The sequence below is a fragment of the Vipera ursinii genome, assembly GCF_947247035.1.
Source record: "Vipera ursinii genome assembly, chromosome: Z".
Taxonomy (NCBI): Eukaryota; Metazoa; Chordata; class Lepidosauria; order Squamata; family Viperidae; genus Vipera; species Vipera ursinii.
Window position 1 is genome coordinate 85207322 of NC_139517.1, and position 20848 is coordinate 85228169.

The 20848-nt window shown below is 37.9% G+C and overlaps 1 protein-coding gene across 1 annotated transcript in view; it reads right to left on the minus strand.

Annotated features, from left to right (window-relative positions):
- Positions 1-9492: 9492 nt before the first annotated feature.
- KCNH8 (potassium voltage-gated channel subfamily H member 8) overlaps positions 9493-20848 on the minus strand; it is a gene marked incomplete at both ends in the record, with an annotated part of 243408 nt that continues 232052 nt past the window's right edge. Inside the window, 2 exons of the mRNA XM_083379020.1 lie at positions 9493-10176; positions 13291-13367. Of these exons, the coding sequence (XP_083235146.1) occupies positions 9493-10176; positions 13291-13367 (761 nt within the window). The remainder of the gene's footprint in view (positions 10177-13290; positions 13368-20848) is intronic.

The window sequence follows — 20848 nt, forward strand, 5'->3', positions numbered from 1 at the left end:
GGTACTGTTTCTTGAAAAAGGAATAGACAGCTTGAGAACATGAAAACACGTCTTCAGCAAGTTGCATGAAGATTTCTCTTGATCATGGTGCATCTGTATACCAAATAGTGCATTAGCAGTTTCTGAAATATCAGCCATGCAAAAAGTGCAAACAAGCCTTTAAGGTGACTTACACTAAAAACCAGACACAAATACAGTAACAATTTGGCTATTCAAAATGAACAGCATGGAAGCCTATAAGTAGTATCAGGACTAAGCATTATAGGGTGTTTTCTTTTCTTTTCTATACAAAATAAGCAAAGAGTAATTGGCAACTTTATTCTCTATGGATGTTTATATATATTGAATTACAGGGAGAGCGTATTATATTTTATTTACCTTAACCCAGGGGAAATGAAACAGAAATATAGATGCAATGTATAGTTTCTGTTTTTTGGCAAGCACTTCTGTGTAAGGAGAAAACAATATTGTCGTTTCACTGATTTTAGTGAGAGAATAATATTCAGTACATACTCTTAGGTTGTTTAGTTTCACAGATAGTGATAAGATGTGGTTCTAGCACTTGTAGTTTTGATAGTCCTGGAGTTTTTCCAGGGTTCCAATGACCAGAAGTGCCAAAACAGTTTATACTCTTGATTAAGCCATCCTGAGTATAATTTAAATATCTTTGAAAGAGAACAAGTCACAGATCTGCATTAAAGCAATTGATTAGGAAGGGGATAACTATTATTTGAAAATGATACAGGATTGTACTGGGTAGTTCTCAAGTCTTTTTCAAGCTTTTTGGCTATAATTTCTCTTTGGTCTCCATACGAATTGGATCTTTGTGCATATAGATTATATGCTCTAAAATAAGACCAGGTATACAAAGATGTATGCATATAAGGGCTCTCTCATGTACTAGATTCTCTCTTGAGTGGAAGTGTGCTTTTCATTTTCATTTCCAGGCATCTACAACCCATTCTCACAATAGGTCAATACGCACATAGCAGGACCCAATGCCAGGGAACGGATCTGTGGCACACCAAGATGAATAGAATAGAATAGAATAGAATAGAATAGAATAGAATAGAATAGAATAGAATAGAATAGAATAGAATAGAGCTGGAAGGGACTTTTGAGGTCTTCTAGTCCAGCCCCCCGCCCAAGCAGGAAAACCTATACCATCTCAGACAAGTGACTGTCCAGTCTCTTCTTAAAAACCTCCAGTGATGGAGCACCCATGATTTCTGAAGGTAAGCTGTTCCACTGGTTAATTGTCCTCACTGTTAGGAAGTTTCTCTTTAATTCCAGATTGCTTCTCTCCTTAATCAGTTTCCAACCATTGTTTCTTGTCCTGCCCTCTGATGCTTTGGAGAATAATTTGGTCCCCTCTTCTTTGTGGCAGCCTCTCAAATACTGGAATACTGCTATCATGTCACCCCTATTTCCAGTTTGTCAAGATCATTTTGAATCCTGAGCTTGTTTTCTGGAGTGTTGGCTATTCCTGCCAATTTAGTGTCATATGCAAATTTGATGATTTCCCCTTCTAAAATGATATTTTTTAAAAATAATTATACAGATTGAATATAATCCAGAGTATTCTAATTCAGACCATATCAGACTGAACGATAAATACAACATTGTTTGTTTGGCCACAATATTTGTAATAACAATTGATTTACACACTACTAGTAGCATTGGATGAACAATATCATAATGAAATATTTTATTACGGTTGCTTTAACAATTATGCATTTAATAATAATTACTATAGTTATTTAATTATTGTGATGTATATTAATGTTTTTCCTCCCTAATATAATTACCTGGGTGCCTAATAAAGCACTGTGTTTATTTGTTTGTTTGTTTTTGGGCCCACTTGTGGTTGCAAGTTGAGGACGACCTGTATACATATTTTTTGTTATTTGAATATTGTAAGTTCTATTTGTATTTTGGTTTTTGACAGAAGTGACAAATATTAACACAGGTATCAGAAGTAGAATATTTAGGATAGTTAGAAGAGAAAAGTTGGACTTGTAAGAAAGAGACATATAGTAGTCCTTTGATGTGGCTTCAGGAAGGTTTCATTTACTTTTTGAAATAGAGAATGGTATCAGCAAGTGGATAAATGAAATAATATTTTTGAAAATATTCCTTAATTATGACATCATATGACTTAATTTGTTTTTTAAACATCATTTGGCTATCATCACATGAAACCCTCAATTATTTCCCTTTACATAGTTCTCTACTTATAGGAAAATCAAATTGTGCTAATTGAAAGAAATCATCTCTGCCCAGGCATAGATAAAATCTTAAAATACCTACAGTGGCATTGTGGCTATGATTCTTCCTTGGAGGTCTTTCAATTGAAAGGATTTTGCACAAGCATTCTGTGTGCTTCGACATATACTTGTAGTTATGCTGACCATATGACTACAGAAGCCTCTTCAGAGAAGGCTAGTTCCCTCAGCTAGGAAACTCAGATGACCCCTGTCTCCTAGATTCAGGCATGAGTGGGCAGGGGAAACCTTTACCTTTGTCTTTAGAGAACAAGTATCTGAATTCTAACATTTGATATTCTTTTACTGATTGTTCAGAATTTTAAGTTTTGTCCCTGCCCTACTTTCACTACTGTGAAAGTTCTAAAAATTGAGAATACATTATACAAAACAGAAACATTAAAGTCCACATCTTTGTTATCTGCGTCATCGCTGTCAGATCCCAAAATATAAGAATTAATTAGTTTGATTCAAGAGAAAATGTAATGAAATTCCCACCCAATCCCATTTCCATTATTTGCAGTGGGAGGAAGTACTTTCATAACATATTAAAACAAGAATGGGAAAGGAGGGCATCAGTTATTTTTGCTCTAGTTTCAATTCTAATAGTCTATCAATAGCATAAGACATAGGAAAATTCCAAAAGCCAGAAGTTCTCACTCATTATTCATACAACACCTGGAATACTGCATCCAGTTTTGGTCACCACGATGTAAAATAGATGTCGAGACTCTAGAAAGAGTACAGAGAAGAGCAACCAAGATGATTAGGGGACTGGAGGCTAAAACATATAGGGAACGGTTGCTGGAATTGGGTATGTCTAGTTTAATGAAGAAAAGGGTGAGGGGTGACATGATAGCAGTGTTCCAATATCTTAGGGGCTGCCACAAAGAAGAGGAAGTCAAGCTATTCTCCAAAGCACCTGAAAGCAGGACAAGAAGCAATGGATGGAAACTAGTCAAGGAGAGAAGCAACCTAGAACTAAGGAGAAACTTCCTGACAGTTAGAACAATTAACCAGTGGAATAACCTGCCTCCAGAGGTGGTGAATGCTCCAACACTGGAAGTTTTTAAGAAGAGACTGGACAGCCATTTGCCTGAAATGGTATAGGGTTTCCTGCCTGAGCAGGGGGTTGGACTAGATGACCTCCAAGGTCCCTTCCAACTTTTTATTATTATTATTATTATTATTATTATTATTATTATTATTATTATTATTATTATTATTATTATTATTATTATTATCAGGGTGCCTCCCGGTCAGAGAATGCCGGCTGGTGGCCCCCAGGGGGAGGGCCTTCTCTGTGGGCGCCCCGGCTTTGTGGAATCAACTGCCGGTTGAGCTCCGGATGGCACCGGATCTCTGCTCCTTCTGGTGCGGGTTAAAGACCCACCTATTTGAACAAGCTGGCCTGGCCTGATGGGGAGTTAATTTGGGTTTTAAATATTTGTATATTTTATTGTTTTATCTTGGGCATTAATTTAATTCTATTTTAACTTTTGTAGTTTTGTATTTTTATTATATGCCCTGTTCACCGCCCTGAGTCCTTCGGGAGAAGGGTGGTATAAAAATTTAATAAAAAATAAATCAAAATAAAAAATAAATAAATTATTATTACTATATAAATAAACTATTTTCTTTGTTTTGGAACTGCAGCTGAGAATATTCAATGTTGTGATATTTGCTATTGGGATATGATTTGCTCAGTAGATCTTATCTGATTTCTTCCTTTACTCAATGGCAGTTTCATAAGCCTTAAATATCTCAACTTGTTCAAAGCTGAAGCATTCTACTTTCAAAACTTCAGGTTGTTTCCTCCCTGCCACCCACAGCCACTGCCCAACATAATAGTTTTTTATAGCTTCAGTAAATATTAACACATTGGGGGAAAGGTGGATAGGAAGAGGCTGGGTTTCAGCACCTGGCATAACAAAGCTCTCAAAATAAATGCCCTACTGTACATATCAACCATGCAGTCAGATGAATAATGGATGAGGTAAGGTCATGTATTTCCTTCTGGATTATATGAGTAGGTGAAGGCATTATAAGCTTGCTTTAATTGCTATGTAAACACAACATGATGAAAGCAAGTTGACAACCTTTTGAGAAAGTGATGATGGGATATATAGGTTGCTCTCAAAAGCCTGTTTATTTCACTGTCAAGACTTCCTTACAAAATCTTTTCTAGCTGATGTATATTCATTTTTGCAGCTTCTGACATAAAGTTCTTCATGGTGACCTAATCCAAATAACCTGATCCTATATCCTAGCAGTAACTTTCACATGTGGGATTTAAATGTAGACTTAACATGCAGCTAAATAAAACTGTAGAATATACACTATCACATGGGTGTCGGTGAGGGAGAGGTAAAAAAAAGCCTCAAGTTGATGGTTGCCGTCTTGACATTTTTTATGTTTTCACCCCCTGTATATGTTGGCACATTTCAGATGGAAATAATTCCTGATAGATCTTTATTATTTTAGTTTGTATGTCCATGTTTTATCATGTTTAATTATCTAAATTTTATTACTCTTTTATAGTAATAAAGCTTTGATTTTACTTACTGGTTAAGCAATTGCATTCTTGCAATTTATGGTATGGTACATACTTTACATATGGTCTAGGACTATTCTTACTTGGTATTTTAACTTTCCTTCTTTCATATTATATGTATATAAATTTGTCAGCTACTTATTATTCCTACATTTTATTGTTCCTTAATAATTTTATGTATTCTGCCTTCTTAACAGAGATTCACATCTTCTGGGCTGGCTCCCTCCTCCTCCTCCTTCTCCTCTTCCTCCTCCTCTTCCTTGTCCTCCCTACAGTTCAAAAACAACAGAAAACAAAAGTGAACACAATGGCCTTTTAAAAGTAGAGTAGAGTAGAGAATAAGGTAGGAGATTTCTCCAGGTAAAAGATAAATTCTTTAACCATTTTTCAAGTAGGATTTCCTTTTCAATGCAATGGTTCCATGACTCATAAAGATGTCCCATGAAATTTACAAGGACTAGAGATTCTTCTATAGTACAAGAAAGAATTTGTATTTCAATACATAAAATAGTTCTTCACTTCTGAAGATTGCTCAGGAATGCCTTTCCCCTTTGAAAGAAAATTAAAGATAAATTGTGTTCCATAAAAACAAATAAAAAATGATATAAAAACAATGCAGAGAATTTTTCTGCTCAATAGTACAAGTGGAGTATCCCTGGGGGAGGGTGCTGGAAGGGACAAAATCTGCAAGATGGTGGACCTGATAGTATGATCAACCCCACCCTTTTGTATGTACATATCATATTGTGCAAGTATGAAAAGAGTAGAATTTGGATCACAGCCCTACAATTGCCATACAGAAGATTTTGAACTCTCCTGTGGCTGTCAGTGAATTGAAGATAGTGTCTCTTCAATCTATAGACAATTGTTAGCAAGAAGAAGTTTTTTTAATGTTTGAAATTAGTAAGATTAGCAAAACCAAATATACTGGTGGGAGAACAAAAATTAAATGCAAAAGACTGGGGGTTATAGAGGAATTTCAGAGTTAAGAACAAAAAGCGATGATGGATTTGGAAATGAATGATTTGGCAATATAAAACTGGGTCTCTCAGCCTTGGAGTGACTCCCACAAAAACAAAACAAAACTAACTAACTTAAAAAATTTCTGGGGAGAAAATTCAAAGAGAAGCAAAGAGCCAAGTTTTTACTCAGCAATAATCTGAGTAAATGATAATCGACATTTTTAAAATATTTAGACATTGTTAGAGAAAAAAAACTCATTTAAATAATAGGACATTAATAATTTTTAAATATACAAACACCAGTGTATGGAAACCATACAATGATTTATAACAAGACAATGAAAAGAAAAATAAAGAGAAAACAAAAGTGATTTGACTGGCAGTGTAGAGAGCTTTATTCTAAAAAATACCCTGATGTTTGTATCCCAGTGTATTCTATTGTAGACAGTGATAAATGGGAATTGCAGTTTCTTTTTCTGGATCCAAGCTCCTTATCTTAACCATTCCTTGACAAAAGAATAGAGGATCTTTGTTTCTATGCTTGCTGATATATCTTGTGGGTGCAGGAGAGCTGCTGGGGCAAATGAGATAAACACTTTATTTGGGCAGATAGCTTTGTGGAGATGCACAGGTCCAGGTTTTTGAGCGGTATTATTTTGCCAAGTCTTCCTTGCATAATCCCTACTCATTGTGTCAGTAGTTTTTTGTTTTTTTCCCCAAACTAGGGCAACCTAGTACTACTAGTTTTCCTAGTGATAAATTTTATCTAGGTGTGTATGAGAGGAAGTTCCTCATCCAGAACTGTTATTTTGTTTATCTAGCCTACAAAGATAACATTTATTTGAATGCAGATATTGTATTTTAAAGTTATGGCTTAATTTTGTTCCTAAATTAGAAGTTATAATTCTGTTTACATTCCCATATCCATAAAAGTTGCAAACAGACTAACTGAAAGAAAAAAATATATATTACAGGTATCTGAATAATAAATGTTTTTACTTTTCTCAGGGACATAATTTAAAATTAGAGAAATAACATAGAAATGTTTCTCTTTGTACTGCATATATATAGTAAATGTTTTGAGGAAAATGGCAAATCTCCTTAATTCTGCTTGACATCTTTTCTCCTTGCACTGTTTTTTTAGTGTAATCTTGTAAATCTTGTTTATATCTTATCAATCATCTTGCTATCCCATAGCTTTATATAAAAATAACTTTAAAGGACAACAAATTTATCATAAATAACTCCTTTGTTTATCCATGGCTTCAATTGTGTAAATGATGATGATGATGATGATGATGATAATAATAATAATAATAATAATAATAATAATAATAATAATAATAATAATAATAATAGAGTTGGAAGGGACATTGGAGGTCTTCTAGTCCAAACCTCTGCTCAGGTGGGAAACCCTATACCATTGCATATAAATGGTTGTCCAGTCTCTTCTTAAAAACGTCCAGTGTTGGATCATTCACAACTTCTGGAGGCATATATACATATATCTATCTATCATAGAAGAAGAATAGGTACATGTTTTGAAATGGACTGCAGTTCTATATATTAACTAGAATATTACAACCTATTAAATACAGTACATTGTGTTGTTTAAGTGTTCCCTTTATTTTTTTGAGCAGTATATAATGCGTCCATCTCAATTAATATTTTTCCTATAATTTGAAAAAGTTGGTTTTTCATCAGAATATGACATGGACTCATAGATAAATAATAAATTATTTTTGGAATTGGCATGTCCAATTTTTAATGTTTTGTCTTGCTTTTTCTTTTAGTGCAGTTGGCATACATACAAAAGAATGAATTTGAAATAGAAACTTTCTTTTTAATGTTTACAATTTATACCAGATTTCTCAATATACTGTATGTCCACCTGAGTGACTTAGCAGAGGACATATACGTTCCAAACTGGAAAAGAAAGCAATCACAATTTTTAGGATAGAGATTTAAGCTATGGCAAAATGGAAATTATTGTTTGAGTTGACAAAACATGACTTTCAAATAGTTGGCCGAAAAAGAACGATGGTGGCAATAAAAATAAAATATACATAGTAACCAATACAGGAGATTCTTCTCTATACAGAAATATTTGATGGGCTAATTGCCATAGAATTCCATTATAGTCATAACATTTGAAATAAAATAGTTATTTCATTCTTTCAATGCACCAGTTATATTTGAATGATGCATATCATTCACAAAAGTGTATATTTAGTCTTCTTTTAACTTAGTATATTTTAGCTTTTATCTTTGACATAAAACTAATATTTCTTCCTTTGCCCTCCTTAACATTTTATAACAGTGACTTGATTACTCATAAAAATAGGACATCAATTTTATTTTTATAATTATTATTATTCGGGAGAAGGGCGGTATACAAATTAAATTAATAATAAATAAATAAATTATTCTAAATATTCTGAAAAGAATTCTTTACTACTTAGCATGGAAAAATGATATAGATGCTGCATTCAAAATATTCATCAAAGCACCAACTTATCTGAAATGTTATAAAACCAAATGCATACCTATTTTAGTTTTCTATCAAGTTATTTTGTGTACAAATATGTTAGTTAGTTGAAAAGTATCCTACAATGTATTGATTATTCATTTTTATGCTGGTGAAACAATATTATTTATTTCTGAAAAATGTATTGGAGAAATATTTCCTTTTTATAGTATAACCCAGCTTTCAAATTATTATCTTGATTGAAGAACATATGCAAGGGATTTATTCTGATATAGTTATTAGATCTATATTTCTTGAAAATGAAAATAATGATGTTACATAACAGCATAAATAAAAGCATCATACTTGAGTAACATATTAAAGTTGAAAGACTGTCTAAATATTATATATATCATTCTCCTTTTATTCTTTTGTGAATAAAACAGCATCGCTCTTCTTTATTTGTATTCTATTGGCATGGATAAATTCATTATAATTTCATGCAGCAGAGAAAAGATAAGTTTTGAAGTTAAGAACAGCTTGATCTAATTCATAATAGCATGTACATGGGAATGCATTAGTTTTGAAGAATGCAAGCAAGGTAACCCCCCTCATATCTTTAATCTCCTTATAAATATTTTAAATACATACTTTTTATCAAGTATAGAAAAATAGTATATACATATATAATTTTTTTTGATAAAGAGGTCTCATTTATATAACAAAGAACGTGCAATAATTAACCACTCCCTATCAGATCTATTTGGTTGATTGTCAAGGAGATGACATGCAGTGATAACTGTCTTTCAGCCTTTACAGCTCTGACATAAATACCAGCAAGAGTCTCAATCACCTGAAGGGAAATAGGTATTATCTAGAAGCAACAATCAAGCACTAAAGAAAGAAAAATAAAATGGACAAAACAAAAAGCAATCCTTCACTTCACACAGCAGTGTCTTCCTGTTCAAAAGCTCCCTAATCCTAGCTGTCCAAATTCTTTGGTTCTAAGGAGCAGTGAAGAATGACAAAAATCTCTGAAGTAACTGCACATAAAAAAAAATTCAGTGTGCTTTTGAAATTTAGAAATCATTTCATTTTAGCCTCTGCTTTTCTTCTACTCTTCTAACCATGTGAAGTTTCATGTTTCGGGTTTTCATGATCATCTAACAAAAGGCAAATTGTCATGCAGTACTGGATGATCCTACAAACATGGGACTTACTTGAAATATTACTCAATCAGTCCCATTATGCATTTATAGCTTTGCTGTCTCTAATGTCCTCTGTGCTGGTCTTAACATCTTCTGAAGTCTGTCCAAGTGTTGTTCCTTCCAAGTCCCAAGATCCTGGCAGATTTTCAAGGCTTAATGAACTAACTCCCTGACTGAAGCTGCCTTCCTCAGATCTACTGGGCAAAACAAGGTGTAAGGATGTCTCAGATGAAGAGCAGATAGATGATGACAGGGTTGCTGAAATAGACTGGAGAGGAGTCAAAGTAGTGTCAGAATGGGGAGAAGTGCAGCCTACAAACTGCAAATTATCTTTTTGGATAACATGGCAATGGGAAGGTGAATATTCAAAGCCTGAAGTACAATAAAATTCACCATCTGTAGAATTTTGTGCATGGGATTCAGTTCTTTGTGGGCTGCTATTAACAGAAGTTGGGTCCATGTTCCAAATTCCTACAATGGTGTTGGAATGGCAGAGCTGTGCTTTGGTGCAAGTAACCTTTGGTACCTGCATATGCATACAAGGTTGGTGTGTAGTCCATGTCATTCTTGTTTGTAAGTTTTCCATGGTGGGGCTTGTTGCTGGACCATGAATTGCACAGAACTCTGGTGATTTCGGGGTCATCAATAGGTTTTCCAGGAGATGTGTAACACTCTTCATGTCTTTTCTTAATTGAGAGACCTCTTGGGTCAAAGCATTGACCTAGAATGTCATAAATTTATTTAATCAATCAATCATTCATATATGTATACACACACATAGATATCATAAGAAAAGAAGGGAAACTCAGTCATAAAGACATTCCTAATACAAAAAATATATAGGTTCCAAAATGCTATTTCAAGATCAACTACTACTGTGGTGCTAGTCTTCAAGTTAATCTCTATTCAGGAACTTGGCAGCTTTAGTATCAAATGTGTGATAAGATCAAAAAGAATGGTCAAGGCTAATCCTGGTCCCTTGAATCTCTTGATTATGAAGTCTAATTATGTTCCTGGCCTTATAAATTAAGCCTCTTTTATGCACATAGCATTTCTCCCATTGGGTTAGTCTGGACTGAGCACAGCTACTATCCTTGTAGAGGATTTTTTTTTTTTACAAATACAGGAGTTGACTCCTTCAGATTGACAATGGACACATTGGCAATGCCCATTTTGCATTTCCTCATGTCTGAATATGATGTTAGTCAATGTTAAACTTGACAAATTAGAAACAAAGCAAGATTTTCTGGGGTTTCTTTAGTGAACCCAACTGAAAGATTGCTACGTAGGATTTGTTTATTGTTTATTATGTTGATAATGAAAGTATATGTTGTGGTACAAAAGATTTTCATGTGCGTTGTGAAAATTTTTATTTTTATGTATCTGGAAAGGCTATATCAGTGCAACTGACCATTCTTGTCTGGTTGAAACTAAGCAGGGTTAGCATGGTTAGTATGTCAAAGGTTTAGACAAGGATCTCTCTCTCTCTATTTTAAATCAAGATGGTGGTTGTGATTGAATCCTCATCTCTTCTTACATGTGTCAAAACCTGTAAAAAGGGGATAAGGCTTCAATTGTGCAGTTGCAACCATTATGTTGATTTTTTGGCACCCCCTTTCGCCTTATGAATGCCCTGGTTGCAAAATAGTTTGGGATATATTATATTCTAGAGAAGACATTGGCAAGCCACTTCTGTACTAGTGTCCAGGAAACAATGTGGTTAGCCCCATGAAGTAATTGAGGATTGAACAAAACTCAGAAATATAATTTGTACATTTGACTTTTTGTCTATAATGGTATTTAATATGACATAAAGGAATATGATGGAAAGGCAAATTTGCCAGACTTTGACTGAGGAATTGTTTTATTATAAAATAACACCAATTACATTTGGTTCAGTAAAATTATATTTTATTTCACCTTGATCTGACTTACAATTCTTTAGTTTGGGGGGAGGGGTGTTGTCTTACTAGTGTGTAAAATATTGTTAAGTTATATTTTCCTTTTTCTGGACTGTTGGGTTTCTATTGGGGGATGGAAAACTGAACCAAAGAAACCTTGTTATGAATCTTTGAAGTTGTTGAAATGGCAGTACAGACCGATTCAAACCACATGCAACTTTTCAATTGAAAATGTGTAATAATATTTATTTATTTTCTTTTGCAAACAATTTATTATCCATTCTATTATCCTAGGGCAGGGGTCGGCAACCTTGGCTCTTTTATGACTCGTGGACTTCAACTCCCAGAATTCCTGAGCCAGCTATGCTGGCTCAGGAATTCTGGGAGTTGAAGTCCGCGAGTCATAAAAGAGCCAAGGTTGCCTACCCCTGTCCTAGGGTATTGAATAAGTTGAGAGGTTTTGTGAGATATTGTATCCTAATATTTTTGTAACTCTGTAACTTTTTAAATCTATATTTTTATATTATAACTTTAAAGAATGTGAGGAAGTGTCTCTGATTTTGTATATGGACAAGGGATCACGCTGCAGTAAGCTTTGTGTAGACTTGATTTGGAAAGGTCTAGAACAATTTGCTGTGCCCAACTTGCCCTGGCTGACTCACCTTGGCTGATTCACTATAGCCAACCTGCCGTAGGACAACCTGCTGCAGAACAATTCAACACAGGATAAATCAAAAGAGGGACAAACAAATAGCAGCAGGCCTTGTCTTGCTTTAGGCTAAGGCCCACTGCAATTCACCTGTCTCTCTCTTGAGTTATTTCTGTGTGGGATTTTCCTGTGGCGAGTTGGCTGAAGAGAGTTGCCCCATTCCAGATTTGAAAACTGTGCTTCAGAACAGCAGGAATAATTAATGTTGCCCTTCCTATTTCTCAGTTCCATGAAAATGAAAGAAAGATGTGGCTAGTTTAACAGTTAATTTAAAGAGATGAGCACATGAAGTAGTCATTCTTCAAGGTTATGAGGAAGCTTGAAAAAAGACCTTTTGCTTTAATCAGCAGCAATGAGGTGCTACAATTCTTTTGCATTGCATATGTATGTATGAATGGACGTATGTACTGTATATATGTAATTTATTGACCATCCATCTTACCACAAGGTAACTCTTGGCAGTTTATAATATTAAAAGGATAAAATTATACAAAACCTATACACATAAAAATACAAATAAAATGCTATAAAATATACATTTTATATTCATGGTCCTGCTATTTTAAATATCTTTTTTAAAACCTGGGCCTATGTGGCTGTTGTTGTTCCCTGCCTTTTTCAATCATCTTAGCTTATTTTGGAGATTTTTCCAGTGAATCATAAAAAATAGATCCAGGCTGAGAGAATATATTCTGAAGAAATTTATAATATATATAAACTGTTTACTGTAGATCACTGTAATTTTTAAACAAACCTTTACTGGATTAAGAACTATTTTTAAAAGAAATACAGATAATTTTAAAAGATTCTTTTTAAGGAAAAAGGACATGTTAAGAAAAATCTTCCTTGTGCAATTCTATTTATACATAAAAACCTAATATTTTCATTATGATTGTATTGATTAGCACTTATGCTTCTGAGGTTTTGATACATCTTACAGTGAAATCTGTATGGATGTATCTGAAAATAAGCCAAAAAGAGTTTAATGTGATAAACTTCTAGGTATTATATTGTAAAATTGCAGCCTTAATCCTATCATATGAAAAAATAAAACCTTTTTGGCTCTTGAATACATACTCATTTCTACTACAGTAAGAAATTAATGCAGATATGTTTCATTCCCCCCCAAAAGCTGCTATTTATGAAATCTTACAGTATAGCTAGTATTTACAATGTTATCAGAATGTACAGAATAATTTCAATGAAATACAAAAATACACCTTACCTCATTATTAAGCTTGTTGATCTGTTGTTTTGTTTCTTCTGCTTTGATAACTAACACAGCAGCACAAACCTCATTCTCTGTAATCACAACAATGCATAATATATAAGCTTAATATTGTTTCCTGGCTTTCTCATAATCAGAGAGACAACTTTGTACCAACTATTTCAAAATTAGCACTCAAACTAAATGCATTCCCAACAATTTGTAATTTCATAAAGATAGGAGAGATCATGGTGATTAGATTCAAAAATATGAAATCTTTTTTGAGCTAGGATCTGAATTTGATCTTTCAATAATGTACTGCAGATGTCATATGTTCGGTTGTGTTAGATCAGGGCTTTTCAATCTTTTCACCGATTGTACCACTTTTAGAATATGGCAATTGTTACGTATTTGGTTCTTGCAGGCATTGAGCGAGACGAAGTTTTCAAACAGCAACAAGTTTATTCAGAGTCAGAACATAACAACAGAAGCAAACTAATAGCTGCTGCACAGGTATTTATACAGTTGGCCTCTAGGCGGCGACCAATAGATTTAAAGTAGTAGTTTACTGCCCAAACCTACTTAACAGACTGGAGACACCAAGTCTAGCTCAGCCCAGCAACCGTTATACAACATACAAAGTAGGTCAGCCATTAAGCAAACAGTTTAGATATAAGCAGGCGATTTACATAGATAAGGCCAATACATTACACCCCTTCCCCCTGGATAGCACAAACTCTCATTTGTTTTACATAATCTTGCAGATACTTAGGTGGCCTTCATGCTCATTCAGAACGTCTAGGGATTACAGGGATTTCCTGGTCTACCTGCTTGCCTGCCTGGCTGGGTAGAGCAGGGCTCTGCGGTTCAGTGGAGTCAGAGTGACTCGAGTCCCTTTGGATGGCCTGTCCCAGTCAGCCCAAACCAAGTCCAATTGTGCAGTGAAATCTGCAGGGCTGCTTCTTGGTGCAGGTTGACTGTCTGGATCCTGTGATACAGTCTGTGTGTCAGAAGGGTACTCTTCTATGACCATTTCCCCATCATAATGTGCAAGAGTTCTCTCAGAGTGTGCAAACGCTCTATTGGACCACTAACTTGTGGACCCAGTGTCTGTCCCTCTTGGAAATACTGAGCCAGCGACTGATCTGCTAGTCGCCGATGCAGCTGATCAATGTGTCGGCGAATGACTCACCCATCTTCCAGGATCACCTCATAGGAAAGTGGTCCTAATACCTTAACAACCTTTGCTGCAACCCATGAAGCCCCTTGTCCGTAATTCTGGGTCCAAACCCAGTCACCCACTTATAAGTTTCTTGGTGCCTTTGGACGTGTAGTGTTGGAAGCTGCTGTGTCAGGGTGCAGCCTGTCCAGTTTTGGGATTAGCCGCCTGCCTCAGCGAAGCTCGGTTGGGCTCTTGCCTGTGGCGGTGCAAGGCGTTGTGTGCTGGCTGAGTAGAAAATCACCCAGCCTGTGGTGCCAATCCCCTGTTACAATGCATTTCAGGGATTCTTTGGTTGTGCAAACCATGCTTTCTGCTTGTCCATTCAATGATGCATGAAAGGGAGTTGACGTGGCGTGCCTTATGAGGTTAGCCCTGAGGAAGGCCTGGATTTCTGATGCGGTGAACTGGGCCCCATTGTCGGAGACTAAGATGTCTGGAAGCCCATGTGTTGCAAATAGTTTCCTCAGCACCTGGGTGGTCCTAGCAGTAGTCATAGTGGAAATTGGCACCACTTCTAACCATTAGAGTGGCTGTAGACCACTATTAAAAACAATTGTCCCTGAAAGGGCCCGGAAAAATTGGCATGGATTTTGGACCACAGTATGTGTGTTTCCTCCCATAGGTGGTCAGGGGCCTGTGGCATCTCCAGTCTGAATTGTTGACACATGTAAGACCCATGTACTTGGGCCTCGATAGCTTTATCTAGCCCTGGCCACCAGAGGTAGCTCCTTGCTAGTGCCTTCATCTGGATTATTCCTAGATGGCCTTCATGCAGAGACTGAAGAACCCTGGGCTAGAGTGATCTGGTGACTATAACTCTACTGCCCCAAAGGATACACCTCTTATGAGCTGACAGCTCATTTTTTCGCATAAAAGAACTTTGGAATTCTGGTCCCGGGCTAGTGTCAAGCCATCCTGTGTGAATCCATGTCAGTACATGGCTAAGGGCTTTGTCAGCTGCTGCTTCTGCAGCTACATCTCCTGCATGGAGAGGGAACTCTGGCAAATCCTGTATGGCTAAAATAGTGTCCATACAAATAGTCATGGAACTTTTTAACCCCAGCCACAATGGCCAAGGCCTCTTTGTCAATCTGTGCGTAATTGCGCTCAGCAGAAGACAGGGTCCTCGAGTAATAAGCAATGGGAGACTGTTTCCCATACACTGACAAATGGCTCAACACAGCCCCAACCCGGTATAGGGATGCATCACACGCGATGCAAACTGACAGCTTTTTGTTAAAGTGTGTGAGCACCAAGTTCAAGGAGAACAGCGATTTTACTGCCTGGAAGCGTCTTTCGTGGACATTGGTCCACCGCCACTGAGTGTTTTTGTCTAAGAGCCAGTGTAACGGCTCTGCCACTGCGACCTTATTTGGGAAGAATGCATGATAAAAGTTTAGAAGGCCCAAGAAGGCTTGAAGCTCCCCTTTGGACCTAGGGCTTGAATCGCTTTCAGCTTTGACTCCACAGGATGGACGCCATTGGCATCGATGTGAAATCCCAGGAACTCAGTAGACTGAACCCCAATCTTGCATTTCTCTTTCTTTAATTTGAGTCCCGCTGCACAGAACCGCTGAAGGACGGCTCTAAGCCATTCAGCCAGAACCTCTGTAGATACCCCGCTGATGAGTACATCATTGAAGTAGGGGTGTATGCTCTATCAGTCCCTGAAAAATCCCTGGGGCCACACTCACCCCAAACTGTAGGCGCTTGACTTTGAAGGCCCCCCTGTGGGTAACAATGGTTTGGGCTGCTGCTGTGGCCTTATCCACCGGCAGCTGCTGATAGGCCTGTGCTAAATCTAATTTAGCAAACAAGCGGCCTCCTTGCAAGGATGCCAAAATATGGCTGACAACTGAGACGGGGTACGCATGCTGTTGTAGTGCCCGGTTAATGGTGCACTTATAGTCAGCACATATGTGTACCTCTATGTTGGCCTTGAGTGGTGTTACAATAGGGGTTCCCACACCCCACTGTCCACAGGCTGCAATACTCCCTGACTGACCAGCTTGTCCAGCTCTGCATTGATTTTGTGCTTTAATGCAAAAGGCACTTGACAGGGCTTAACCCGGATTGGTGCTACCAGAGGATCATGTCTAAAAGCTATCGGAGGGTCCTTGTACTCTCCCAAACTTGGACTGAAAACATCCGCAAACTCTTTGCAGACTGAAGACAAGTCTACCGTCTGTGTCGGTAAATGCCAGTTACTCGGATGCCCAATGCATCAAACCGATCGAGCCCTATGAGGCTCGTGCGTTGGCCTTCCACCACAATAACATCTATGGGCCTGAAAACCCCTTGAATTTCACCACAAGTGTGGCTTCGCCCTTGACTGCCACTCGTGAGTTCTGGAAGTCGGTGAGTAGAATGTTAGATGGTCGAAGTTTGACCCATCTATTGCTGCAGATACAAATGTGCCAGAAAGTTCCAATGGAGATAATGGATACAGCTGAGCCTGTGTCCAGTTCCATTTTACATGGAACTCCCTGAAGCTCGACTTGCAGTCGAAACTTTGCTTAAGAGGTCAGTGGGCACCAGTGTGGAACACACTCCTACGACTGGAGCAGAACCCTACTTGGTGTTGCCCCAGGGCCCTGGTACCTCTCCTGAATGATTCGCCCAGCTGGCGGTCTCGCTGACGACCTCAGCAGATGGCAGCGATGTGGCCTGGTTTTCCACATGCCCGGCATGTGGCTGTTTGGAAATGGCATTCTACATGTTGATGGAGGCCTCTGCAGCCTATGGACCTAGGGAATGGAACTGCCCTGTCAGATGGCCTTGGTCCCTTCTCCTGGTGCCTCTGTATCTTGTCAACTTCGTAGTCTGAGTCGGTGTCTTCCATCCGTTTGACGTCCTCATGGTGGATGGATTCTGTGCTTGGCACACATTTGGAGAGCCGCAGTTCCTTAACAGCCCCTCCGGTGGCTTTTTGCACCATGACCTCCTTCAAGGCCTCCTGTAGCAAGAGTCTCCTTAGTAAAAAGTTTTTGTTGGAGCTCTTGGTTCCTGAGTCCACAAACTAAACGATCTCTTAGTCTATCTTCTAAATCGGTGAAGTTACATAGTCAAGACACCTGCTGAAGACCTGCAATGAATTCCATTGCCAACTCGCTGGGTTGTTGTTCGCATTGCTTGAAGGCGTGCCTCCATGCTATCATGGATAACTTCAGCTCGAAGTGTTCTCAAAGCTTTTTGTTCAAGTCTGCATAGCTGACAAACTCGAGTGGTGCAGGAGCGACCAAGTTCTCAGCGATATCAAAGGTGGCTGGGCCATACATGCAGAGGAGGGTTGTGGCCTTCAGCCCATCTTCGCCGACTTGGTTGGTGCGGAGGTAGTTTTCTACATGGGAAATGTAGGATGCCCATCTCTCTGGGTGTGTCACATCAAACTCTTTGAGCTTTCCAACTTTCGTGAGTAATCTTCGTTGCTTGTTTCTCGCTTTGCCTTGTGCTGCTGGCTTCTGTGTAGGCCCTAAGACAGATCCTTAGGGCAGGGGGGTCTCCAGCATGGCTTGCTAGGCAGACCAAGGGGGGAACGTAGTTCCTGCCAGGCTCTGTGCTAGCCTCACCTCCTAGTGACTTCAGGCTCTTACGATGAAGCAGCACATCCCATCTTCATCTCCAGTGTTAAGTATTTGGTTCTTGTAGGTATTGAGCAAGAAGAAGTGTTCAAAGAGCAACAGGTTTATTCAGAGTCAGAACATAACAACAGAAACAAACTAATAGCTGCTGCGCATCTATTTATACAGTTGGCCTCTAGGCAGCGACCAATAGATTTAAAGTAGCAGTTTCCCGCCCAAACCTACTTAACAGCCTGGAGACAGAAAGTCTAGCTCAGCCCAGCAACTGTTATATAACACACAAAGTAGGTCAGCCATTAAGCAAACAGTTTATACATAAGCAAGTGATTTACACAGATAAGGCCAATACATTACAACAATATTCAAGTATCACAAGTTGCCTAGCAAGGTGTCAAAAAACTGATTTCAAAAAAACCCAGAAAAAAGTTATAAAGTACAGGTAGTCCTCACCCCCCTTTATATTCTCTTCTCTCACCCCTTTATATCCTCTCTTCTCTCATCCCCCTTTATATCCTCTATTCTCTTCCCTTCTTTTATAGCCTCTCCTCTTCCCAGTTTTCTCTTCCATGCACTTCTAGCTGATTCCTCTCAAGGCTGTGCTTCTCTGTCTCTCTTTTGCAGTTCCTTTCTCTTTCTCCTGTTCTTTTTTTCTCTCCCTCCCCTACCAAAACCTCCTTTTATAGTATCTCCTCTCCCCACCCTTTTCTCTTCCATGTGCACCTGAAGTGCCGATCCTGGTCTCCTGCCCAGCTCACCTGCTCATGCTTTGCCGGAAAACATGCTGCTTGCTTAACTTAGTAGAAGCACCAGGATCAGCGCCAGGCTCCAGCTGATCCACACTTCTGGGTGGCCCTGCAGAAGCGTGGATCAGCTGTAGCTGAATGGGCCAATCCTGTGCTTCTGCCCAGTTCACTTGCTCGTACTTTTCCAGAAAACATGCTGCTTGCTAACTTAGCAGAAGCACTAGGATCAGCGCTGGGCTTCATCTGATCTATGCTTCTAAACACATCACTCACTAACTCAACCTTCACCTGAAAATACATGCTTGCTAAACCCACCGCTGCTCACTTGCTCACCCTTCCCCCCAAAACACACCCTCACTCACTCACCCTTCTTCTGAAAACAGGCTGCTTGTTCTGTCTCCTCACCGCTTTGGTAAGAAAAGCCTCTTCTCTTCTCAGTCTGCCCCTTTTATACCTTCTCTTCTCTCCACCCTCCTCCTCCTTTTCTGGGTGGACTGGAAGCTCCAATTACCATGTTGCCACGTGAGCAGATCCTGGGGATTCTGCCAAGCTCTGCAGCTCCAGATGATCTCCTCCAGGTCTGTACAGCTCCACTTTAACTGGTTCCCTTCCTCATTACAATTAGCTAGGGCTTGCGTACCACCAGTCTGGTGCTAAAGTACCACTGGTTAAAAAGCCCTGTGTTAGATGTTTATGGCATCAGATTAGAACTCTATTTGGCTTCTAATGAGACTTGAGTCTTATAGTCCCATAACATCCTCTCCCTCCCTCCCTCCCTCCCTCCCTCTCTCTCTCTGTATGTGTGTGTGTGTGTGTGTGTGTGTTTCATTTATAATTTATGTTGATGTTGTATAATTTATAATGCACTGTAATTCATCAATTAATTTAGCAACCATACTGAGTATGTTGAAACAGTACAAGGCACCCTTATTTTCCTAATTCAAAAGAAGCCCTCATTTCTCTCTTGTATGTTATGAAGCCTGAGAATAGTTTACACTGATAATGCTTCCATAGTTCCTGAGGTATTCCAGTCATGCCTAAGTTTCCATCTTGAAAAAAACATTAGAGGTTCTTTAAATCTAAAATTAACAAAGCCCAGAACTGGCAGACCATCTTTTCTATTGCTGGTGAAAGTAACCTGCTAGGATTTTGACAACACTGTATTTGGCCAGACTCAAAGTTTTCTTTGTTGCTGTGTATCAATGTTTAGCTTGTGTGTTTGTGTGTGTGTGTGTTTGTGTGTGTGTGGTTCTCAGTTCAGGAGAGTGGGCTCTGTTTCAAAATAAGGCAGAGGACAGAGGCAGAATAAACAACTGATTAAATATTAAGGGTCAGTCTGAGGATGAGATGGATGGTACCTAAATGTGATTGATTAATAAATAAACTATGGTAACCATGCATATTTTTACATATTTAATATGTTTCTTCTATTAGTATTATAAATCACAGCTCTCCCAAAGGGAAGATTTCAGAAAGTGTAGGTGCCCTGATAATCAAAGACTGTGCATATATGATCTAAAACAACTTCTTCCTAAATGAAACTTTTAGATAGAAAGAGGTTTCAGAGACATTTCATTGAATACCATTGCTTAATCAGCAATTCATCCAGGAAATAATGGTAAGGTCCAATCTATAGATTACCATCTTATCAATTAACACATATCAAACTTTTGCTAGACTCAACATATAAAATGTATTAAAAATCAAGGTCCATAGACTATGTTCAAATTTGTTGTCATTTTCTTTCAAACACTTCTATTTGATGCATAACCATTGAATATTTCTAAATATATTTACATTTTTTCTGAAAAAAATAATAAAACATATTGTGATTGGCCTATGAGATTTTTTTGGTAGACCTTGTATAATATATCCATCGTGTTCTCATAATTATTTAGAGGATAGACAGAGAGTAAAATTAGTATGACATGACATATTCCTAACAAAGCCACGGTGGTTTCTTGTGAAATAAAACTTTATTAATGTTAAATTTATTCTAATTAAGATAATAAAATTAGAAGTTTGGCTTT